The sequence below is a fragment of the Sorghum bicolor genome, chromosome 9 (assembly GCF_000003195.3).
Source record: "Sorghum bicolor cultivar BTx623 chromosome 9, Sorghum_bicolor_NCBIv3, whole genome shotgun sequence".
Classification (NCBI taxonomy): Eukaryota; Viridiplantae; Streptophyta; class Magnoliopsida; order Poales; family Poaceae; genus Sorghum; species Sorghum bicolor.
Window position 1 is genome coordinate 11,917,087 of NC_012878.2, and position 10,807 is coordinate 11,927,893.

Below are 10,807 nucleotides of genomic sequence, written 5' to 3' on the forward strand. Positions count from 1 at the left end.
AGGAGCGAGGGCGAGTGGCAGGCGCTAGCGAGGCTCGTGTGACTGAAGCAAAGCGGCGGTGCGGACGCGCGGAAACAGAAGTAAGTCACCAAGTCGGTGTTGTGTTGAAAGTGAGCGGATCTAGGCTGAGGGTCATTGGTTCCCATAGAATGCAAAATACAAAATGCCAACTACTTTAAAATGATGAAATAGAAAATGCTAAAATTTTTGGGTTTATGTTTAGTTCCATCCCAAATATAGAATTTATTGTCCTCATTATGACCTCAACTCTTTTGGCCTTTTTATTTTGTCTCTTGAGGCCAAAGTCCAAAATGGACAATAGCCACATTTTTATCAAAAAAATTTACATGGTGTCTAGTCCCATTATGTAAAAAAAGTCGAATGGCGGCAAAAAACTTTTACCATATTTTTATTAGACGATGAAAAAAATAAATAAGAAAAAAGTTACCACTTTACAAATTGCGACCCTAAGCTCAAACTCCACTGAAACAGAAAAGAAAATGAGCACTCTTACTCGAAAGGACTACTAAATAAAACAAGACAACATTTAGTCTTGTGGCCAGAAATTGGTCGATCTCCTCCTTACATAAGAACACCTCCCTTGGTTCTAGAATTTTGTTTTGAAATATTCTCATGTTTCTCTCTTTCCATATATATCACCGAAAATAGATCATTAAACCGTCAAAATTCCTCCCATGAGATCTATCTATCTTAACCCGACATCTTTGCTAATAGTTGTGTTGTGATCCATTAGCTCCAATAGTGTCAATGATAGACAGCCCATACCATGATTTCAATATTACCCATACTTGCTTCGAGAAGATACAGTCCTTGCACAGATGCATGGGAGTTTCTGCATCAATTCCATAGAGCTTGCAAATAGGGTCATTTGGCCAATATCGTTTCATCAGATTATTAGTCATTAGGATCTTCCTATGTAGCAAGGTCCAGGGGAAGAATCTGCATTTAGGTTTGGATTTAGCTTTCCAGATCGTCATAATCTTGAGTTTGCTGAACGTTTCTTCAAATTGGATGTGGTAGGGACTTTTGGATGTATACTCTCCGTCTCTTGTCCAGTGCCAAATAATGTTATCTTCCCTCTCACCATCCAACTATCTGTTAGATCGTTTCCCATAGTAAAACATATTTCTGAATTTTGGCCATAGTCCGTAGAGGGAAGATATGTGAGAACCATTTATTATCCTACAGCGCCTTCTGTACTGTGAAGTTCTTCCTCTTAGCCTTTTTGAACAAAGATTGTGCAATATTCTTGGGTGTCTTCCCATCCGCCCAAGAGGAAGTCCAGATTTGACCGTTTTGCCATCACCTAATGTTACTACCGTTCAAGCTGTGAAAAGATCCTAGTCCCTACTGCCACACGGTAGATCCAATTTGTTTCAGGTTCCATCCTTCTGGCACCATTGGAAAAACCATAGCCATCAAAGTCATAGAGCCCTTGCAAAACGCTCTGGGTCTAAAATACCTAGTCCACCTTTGATTTTCGGTCAGCAAGATGTTGGCCAATTTATTAACGAATGTCCCCCCTAAACTTTGTCTGGTACTTGCCATTTGAGTTCTGGGAAGGCTGTCAAGTGATAAATTGGTCGGGATGAGAGTACCATTTCTACCAAGGTTTCTCTTCCGATCGATAGGAGTTTCCCCTTCCACCCCGGCAGTCTTCCTCCAGTTTTATCCAACAGAGGTTGCACGTCTATTCTCCGCAGCTTCCTCACATGGAGAGGGAGCCCAAGATATTTGCCAAGAAAATTGCATACCTTTCCAGTGAAGTTTTGGAGGAGATGTGTGACTGCATTGTGTTCCATCCTGTGTTTTGGAAATAAATTTATTCTACCGAAAAAGTTGAGGATCTTGTGTAGGTGATCAATTTCCAGGTTATTTGGGGGAGGTGAAAATTGCCGCATCGTCCGCATAGAGCGAACACCGTAGAGTTGCCGCCTTTGATAAAGACTCAAGATGCCCCTATTTACAGCGACCTCAATGAAACGTTGCAGTGGATCAATGGCTAAAATAAATAGAAGAGGCGAAAGAGGGTCGCCTTGCCTCAGCCCCCTTGCTTGTTTAATCTCCTTTGTTGGCTGACCATTGATCAAAATTCTTGATGTTGCCGTTCCTAGCAAGGCTACAATCTATTATGCAAAATGATAGACCAATCTAGAAATTTTGGGATGAAAGGGGAACTAAATACCCCCTGAATGTTGGGCCAGACGAGTATAGATATATTCTATGATACGAATTGATTGAATTTCTAAGTATGTTACCGCACACCTGATAGTTGAGTAGGGCATGTTTGGTATAGCTCACAACAGCTTCATGAGCAGTTGTGAGCTGTTTTTTTTTTGCCAAACACTTATTTCTAAAACAATTTTATGGGTGAAACTGTTTTTTCTTCTCCTCTCACAAAGACATGAGTTAGAATGAAGTAAAAAAAGTAGCTTATTGCATCTCTCTTCCTCATTTCTCTCTCTCATCTATGTATAAAGTAGTTGGTGAAGCTATTTTACCAAACACTTTTTCTAAAATAGCTCAGCTTTATCAAGAAAGTTTCTCATGAAACTATTTTCTAAAAGAACAGCTTTATTAGTGAAATTGAGTTGTGTCAAACAAGTTCTAAGGCCGGTCTCAGTGGGGAGTTTCATAGCGTTGTTTTCAAGCCTGTCATATCATGTGAAATGAAATGAAACTTGGATGAAACACCCACTCTCAATGAAGAGTTTCATTCCATAGTTTCATGGGCATTTAATTCCAAGACTTATAGAGAGTTGGTAATCGTGCCAATAGAGTTTTATCTAGATGAAATCTATTTCTTCTCTTACTTTTAAATATACTGTCATGTCATAATAAAGGTTTATGCGGCAACATATTTAATGTGAATGAAACTCACATGAAACTCAACTCCCACTTAGACTGACCTAAGGGCAGTCACAATGGATAGTTTCTTGACATAGTTTTTAAGAGAGAAAAAGAGTAATTAATATGGAATAGAAACTATCCTTCTCAATCCATAGTTTCTACGATAGTGTCTATATAAATAAAAAATTAATAATTTCATGCATCCTAAATAAAGAGAGGTTGATCTGTTGTGGCATATAATTGTGTGAGTACTACCTAGCGTTCTGAAACATGGATAAGGCACCAAGATTCATCGCAAAGCCACTACGCAGTGGTAAAAGGAGCACTAGCAATCACCTTCTTAAGCACAGGCGGCTGTAGCATTAATGGCAAGGAAAGATAGAGCACCATTCATTCACCTCGCGAGCTTCTTGGGCCTTGTTTAGTTCCCAAAAAATTTTGTAAAATTTTTCAGATTTCCCGTCACATCGAATCTTTAATTGCACAGTTTGGTCGGAATTGACGAGACAAATCTTTTGAGCCTAGTTAGTCCATAATTGGATAATATTTGTCAAATACAAACGAAAGTGCTATTATTCATATTTTGTAAAAAAAAATTGAAAGTAAACAAGGCCTTTCAATTGTTTGTGTATTCCTTCGTACCAGACTGCAGCAGAGCCGGAAGATTACAGGGGTGGGTCGGAGGAGGCCTCGTTCGCATGGAAGTGCATCCTTGACTGGAGTAGAAGATGGAGTGGCTGGGTGACAAGAGAACCAGCGGGCAGGGCAACTGCTGCAGCAGATAGCCAGCAGTGCGTGTGGGGAAGCAAAGCGTGGGAGGTGTGCGAGGCTTGGTGCGTTGGTGGAGGCATATAAGATCCGAACCGAGAAGGATAGAAACTACTCGAGTCCTCCCAACGCGAATCGCCTGGTTTCTACTGTCCTTGTTCCGAGTGAAGACTCGGTTTCGCTAAGGCCAGTCTGAATGACCCATTTCAATGCACTGTTTTCAAAATAAATAGGCTGACAAAGCATCAATGAAACGAACAATGAAACAACATCCACAATGCATGAGTTTCACCTTGATGTTTTCTAGGCTGGGCAAAGCATTTAATTACTGTAAAATAATTGGATCACATGCAAGATGGTGAAACGATTTAATCCTCAGTGGGGATTTCATTCTGTTTCACCGCGTGGGAAACAACGCCAGCGGAGTTTCACCATGGTGAAACTAATTCCTTCTCTCTCCTCTTCGTTTCATGCAAAAAGTACAGTTTTGCTGACATGGCGCTCTAATAAATGTACATGACATCCCGGTGAAACCCCCACTGACACTGGCCTAAGAAGAAACGATTTCTTCATTTTGCAAACTCTTTCCACATTGATTCTCTCACCACCTCAGCAAAATGCTTAGTTGACAAAGTAATTAAGATATATAGAAACTATAATTAATATCCCATTGAAAGTGTCCTAAGTTGACAGCATGTACTAATCCCAAATTCTCCGATGCGCTCATGTGTGCCTGGCTATAAATAGCCATTCTGGGATGGATTAAACAGCTAGCCAGGATCATCTGCCTCCTCTGTTTCACGACCCCATCGGCCCCATCCTCGGCACGAGGCCGGGCATTCAGTTACTCCATTTGCCACTCGCCACTATCCCTCGGCCAAGCTCCTCCAATCCAAGCAATCCATGGACTGCAGCAGCAGAAGTGGTGGCCGGCGGCTAAAGGACCGCCTCACCCAGCTGCTCCTCCGTCCGGCCAACACTTTGCCCCGCTCCCCCTGCAGCTCATCCTCGTCCACCTCCACGGTTTTTACAGCCACCGCCGCCACAACGACATCCATCTCATCCAATTCCAGTTCCACCACCGCAGCCAACTACACTACTGCCGCCGCCCTTTCCCGCGCCGAGCCTTTCTCAGCCGCTCTCGGCCGCCTCCGCCGCCCTCCTCCGGAGACCGAGAGCATGCGCGGCAACAAGGAGCAGAGGAGCACCTCCTCCCGCCACAGCGGTCGGCGGCGCTTCAAGAACGCCGTCGACAAAGGCGGCGTCCGGACGCTCTCGTCCAACCCCTACGGCTTCACATCTTCTAGCGAGGAGGACGATGGCACCGACGTTTACGACGACGACGGCGACGACACGGAGACTTTCTTGTCCTCAAGAAGCCTCATGTCCTCCGACTCCTCTGTCTTCTACGCGTACAGGAAGATGCTGCAGCCGCCGTCCAAGAACAAGAGCCACCTCCGCCGCCAGAGGAGGCGGCGGCGCTGCTGTCGGCGGCCATCGGCGAGCTGCGTGGAGACGTGCGGCGCCGGCGCCGTGAGGGAGCCGGGGTTCCGTCCTCTGGTGGCGACGGCGACGGCAACCGCTGCGGCGGTGGAGCAGGTACGGAAGGGGCTGGCGGTGGTGAAGCGGTCACGCGACCCATACGGCGACTTCCGGGAGTCGATGGTGGAGATGATCATGGGGCGTCAGGTGTTCGGCGCGGCGGAGCTGGAGCGGCTGCTGCGGTCGTACCTGTCGCTCAACGCGCCGCGCTTCCACCCCGTCATCCTCCAGGCGTTCTCCGACGTCTGGGTCGTCATCCACGGCGGCTAGCGGCTAGCCTAACGTTGGCCACCGGCGTTGTGGGATCTAGGTAGCTGCTTAGCTTGTGCATGCAGTGATGCACCTGAACGTAAATTGCATACTACTGTATGCTTGTTCGGATGTAAACTGTGGTGTTAACTATGCATGATTGTTCTTGTGCATGAGACAGTAGCTGTGGTGTTAACTATGCATGATTGTTATTGTGAGCCCAGCATAGCAAGCTGGATACACTAGCTAGTTACCTTCATGCCTTGATCTTAATAACCCGTAGAAATGCAGTTCTCCTGTTTGTCGATGAAGTTTGGTCTAATGGCTGGAGTTTGAAACTGTCATAGTGTCATACCTAAGCTAAGTAGTACAATTGCAATGCTCATGTCGGTGGTGCCCCAACTGTCATAGTGTCTGTACTAGCTACCGTAATATATTTAAACATACCCCCTCCATACCCAGATTAATAGTCGTTTTAGACCCTCGAGCCGTTTTCACAAAAATAGACATTCTGCGCGCGTGGTGGAAAGTGTGGACGCGATTGCCCCTCTGCATGGCTGCATGCAAGCGCTGCCGGCCGAAACGCACCGATGTGGACGACCCAACGCATGCAGGGCGCAGCCCGCAGTTAGAGCGTTATAGTAGGCTGTAAACTGGCTAAATGCTGAGATGGAGTGGCTAAATGCTGAGATGGAGGAGAGAAAGGAAGAGAGAAGAAGCAGGCTGTAAGCTTACAGCCAGCTTAGGCATAAGAACCAAGAAACCTTGTGAGAGGACCATGTATTAATAGTGAATAGCTAACTATTGTATGGGTGGACTGGAGAAGGTTACAAAAAACTTTACAGCCAGCAAAATGAGTTGTATTATTAAACTTCTCTTAACGCACCTGTATGCGTCTCCTCGATTCACATCCTGTCCAACCAGCGCGCACGAAAAGTATTACGCAAGTACGGAGTAGCTAAAGAGTTCCCCATGACCTTGGACCTTGGTACGGTATAGTACAAGCCAATTTCTACCCACATTCCAATTTTCCCCAGTCATTTGTAGGATTTATAGGTTCTGGCCATATTGGAAGTTTGGAACGACCGTTTAGTTGCGACAGTGTTTTTGGGACTCCTGATTCACGAATTGATGCAAAAGGTCAGGTCAGTTGGCACCAGTTTTACGAAGCTTGATTCGGGAAAAAAAATACTATCTCTGTAAAAAAAAAAGAACAGCACTACCAATCTGGCATAAGTCAAACTACACAAAGTTTAGCTGAAATGATATAAAAAATTATGTAAATACTTATAATGCCAAAGAAATATTATCAGATTCACCATGTAATATGAATTTTTATAATATATTTATGTTGTATTATAAATATTGAAAACATCTTCTATATATTTGCTCAAATTTAAAATATTTTGACATAGAATAAAAGTAGAGTTACTTTCTTTTTCCCACTGTAGTAAGTATCTTTTATTTTTAGGCCTTGTTTACTTCCACCCAAAACCCAAAATTTTTTTAAGATTCTTTGTCACATCGAATCTTTAGGTGTATGCATGGAGTATTAAATATAGACGAAAATAAAAACTAATTGCATAGTTTGGTCGGAATTGACGAGATGAATCTTTTGAGACTAGTTAATTTATTATTAGACAATAATTACCACAAACAAACGAAAGTGCTACGGTATCGTGAAATTTTTTCCTTCAAAAACTAAACAAGGCCTTAGATTCTAGAAATGGTCCCAGTGAGACAGAGAGCAAGTGGATGGATCGAATTTGAAGCTTGAATACTTCCAAAGTTCCAAGGTGCACAGAGTTTCAGCTACTGTAGGAGCCAGAGCTTCCATTCCGTTGGATTTGAGCCAATCTGGCTCTTCATTCCAAGGGCATCAGGTCCATGTACACATCAAACGAGACATAAATGAGGCCGGGTGCCATGCCTGCTCGTTCCCAACTGCCTTGTACATGGCGCCAAAAGCAGTGCAAACTTACAGGCTACAGCCAGATTTGCATTCAAATTTCCAAACGTGTTCTCTTCCGTGGCATGCGGCTGCGATTTTTTTTGTTAGGCCTTGTTTAGTTTATAAATTTTTTGGGTTCGGATATCGTAGCATTTTGGTTCAGGGTTTAGCGAATATTATCCAGTTACAGATTAAGTAGGCTCAAAAGATTCATCTCATGATTTACAACCAACTATGCAATTAGTTTTATTCTCGTCTACATTTAGTGCTCCATACATATGCCGCAAGATTCGATGTGATGGAGAATTTTGAAAAGTTTTTAGTTTTTGAGATAAACTAAACAAGGCCTCATTATAGCATTTTCGTTTTTATTGGATAAATATTGTTCAATAGTAGACTAACAAGGCTCATTTTAATATTCTCTTCAATCTTGATTAAGAGCAAGAACAAGAATAGAGCCAAGTGCTTGACTATAAGTCAAGTGATTAGAGCCAAAATATATAATAAGTTGTCTCATACTTGTCTCTAAAATATCTTCTCTTTCTTATTTCTCTTCACAACACTTGCTATTTAGGCACACCAATACCTATTCTTCCGTGTCTAATTTGGTGCTTATATAAGGGCACTCACAATGCAGACTCTATCATGGAGTCTAAAATTATTTATTACCTCGAACAATGTGGACTTAGAGTCTAAATAAGACCTAGAGTCTTATTTTTTCTACCTCTTTCTTCAATAAATATGCTGCCACATCAACAAAATACCATAAATAATATGTAATTAATTGTCTTGGACTCTATGATAGAGTCTTGCATTGGGAGTGTCCTAAGAGCCAAGTTATTATCTCTCTCATGTCTTGTCTCCTCTATATCAGCATTAGCTTGACTACGTCCTTGTTTAGTTCACCTCAAAAACCCAAAACTTTTCAAGATTCTCTATCACATCGAATTTTGTGGCACATGCATGAAGCATTAAATATAGATGAAAACAAAAACTAATTGCACAGTTTACTTGTAAATCGCGAGATGAATCTTTTAAGCCTAATTACTCCATAATTAAATAATATTTATCAAATAAAAACGAAAATACTACAGTGTTAAAATCCAAAATATTTTTGGATTTAAACAAGATCTAAATCTATTATTATACGTGCTCTAAGAGGTGGTTATATACATCGCATGGACCATTCGGGGTGTGTGCGCGCGCCCGTGTGGGGCATTCTGATTCACGACCTCCACCTACCCGGCATGCATGTATTAGACTAGTCTCAAGGCATGTTTCATGAGAGTGTTATGCACATTAAATAAGGTGTCATATAAGTAAAATTGCTGATTTGGCAGGGTCATTAAATGAAGGAGTTTCATCAGATGAGAGAAGAGTTTCATCCCATGAAACTCAAGTGGCTCGATTACCTAGTTTATAGTCTTGGTAACTGTACCATGAAACTATGCACTGAGACTGGCCTTAGTGTATAAGGCCTTGTTTAGTTCTCCATGAAAAACTTTTTACTGGTCACATCTTTAGACATATATATAAAGTATTAAATATAAATAAAAATAAAAATTAATTGTACAGTTTATCTATAAATCATAAGATGAAGTTTTTAAGCTTATTTAGTCTATAATTAGACATTAATTATCAAATAAAAGAAAAATGCTACAGTTACCAAATCTAAAATTTTTTTGGAACTAAACAAGATCTAACAGCATCTGCATAATCACTCGGTAAACTAGTGAGTTTTTACAAGTGATTTAAAAAAGATGGGTCCACACGCACATATATTTTGTAGCTCTATATATATATATATATATATATATATATATATATATATATATATATATATATATATATATGTGTGTGTGTGCGCGCGCGCTGTTCTACACCAAACTGCAATACTGAACAGAATTTAGTATTCGTGTTTTAGTATTGTTCAGTATTTCGTGGTTCTGAGTGTTGGGCAAAATGATACTGAACACTCTCCAGTACTGCTCAGTATTTTTTCTATAAAGTTAGTCAAATTTAAAAAATGTTTGACTACCATGGATTCTAAAAATTGATTCTTTCGTAGACTGAGGAAAATACATGACTAGCGATCCCTATGTACCCAAAAGATGCAAGTTGTTGTAAAGTGCTTGTTCAATTAAATCTCTAGTAAACAGTGTTCATATTTTTAAATTTAAATTAATTTATTATAAAAATATATTTTGTAATTAATTTAATAGTTTTATTTAATATTATAATATTATAAATATTTATATTTATATTTATATTTATAACTAGTCAAACTTAATATTTAAAACATGACACTATTCTAAAATTGTATTTTTTAAACGGGGAGAGTACTTACTCCTGATGTACTGTTATTTCTTTTCTTTTATAAAGGACAGCGGTGGACATCTCTAGGCATGAGTGTACGACCCATAATTAATAGGACATCGTCAGTTAAATTTGCTATAGTTAAAATTTATTATAGGGTATAGCAATATTGCTGTGCATACATGCTGGTGCATATCTTTATGTGCATAAATTTGTATGTTGAGAGTGAGCAAAGTTTTTAAAATGCGTTTAGTAGGTCGATCTTCCTTAACTCACATGTCTTTTATATTCTTCTATAATCAAATTTTTTGTTTCTCAGCTCAAGTTTTTATTAGAAGCTTCCAAAAATCTTTTCTTTGTCACCCAAATCACTTCTTTTAGTTCCTCATCCATCAAGCAATCTCCACAAATTTTTTGGAATTTTTTATCCATAAAATTAATTAATTCCAAAAATAATAAACCCTAATCCTTTTCCAACTCGTCTCAACTCTCAAGCCCTCTATATAAATCATGTTCCTCCAAGGCGCCGACACCGAGTCTTCGATCCACGTCGCATATTTCTACCCTAGCACAAGTCGCCTGTTGGTATTTTTAACATCACTTCATAGTAAGTTGTCATCCCTAGCATAATGCCAAAAACCAAGAATAAAAATAATCTACACGCAATAACTCTAAATAGAATATATCCGCAAGCACACAGATAATTCTCCCATTGTAGCATTTCACCTAGAAAGTATTCTAAGTATCGTTGATTTATTTTATGCCAAAAGAAAAAGCAGCATTCTATTCATAGGCTTAGGTAATCTTGTAGGAACTAAAGAAATTATAATTATGTAAATGTATGACAGACAATAGTACTAATGCTTTAGCAATAACTAGTCGATAAAATATAGTAAATGATAATTGAGTAATAAAGTAAATGGTATTCCAGAGATAGAAAATAAAGACTCACCAATGTAGCAAGGCGATCTTGATATTCAAATAAAATAAAAGAAACCTATGTAATTACTAATATAAAGTCTACAGCCTACGCCATGCTACACATTTCATCTATAGTGTGACAAACTCAGAAAATATCATACCGGAGCATCAACAAACTAATAAGGATTT

At 40.1% G+C, this 10,807-nt stretch overlaps 1 protein-coding gene across 1 annotated transcript; it reads left to right on the forward strand.

Moving 5' to 3' along the window:
- Window positions 4,445-5,730, forward strand: LOC8055763 (transcription repressor OFP7). The gene has a single exon (XM_002439422.2). The coding sequence runs from the start codon at window positions 4,543-4,545 to the stop codon at window positions 5,449-5,451; it is 909 nt and encodes a 302-aa protein (XP_002439467.1). The 5' UTR covers window positions 4,445-4,542; the 3' UTR covers window positions 5,452-5,730.

Excerpts from the sequence above, each read along its gene's own strand:
- LOC8055763 (XM_002439422.2), top strand. The coding sequence starts at position 4,543 with ATGGACTGCAGCAGCAGAAGTGGTGGCCGGCGGCTAAAGGACCGCCTC.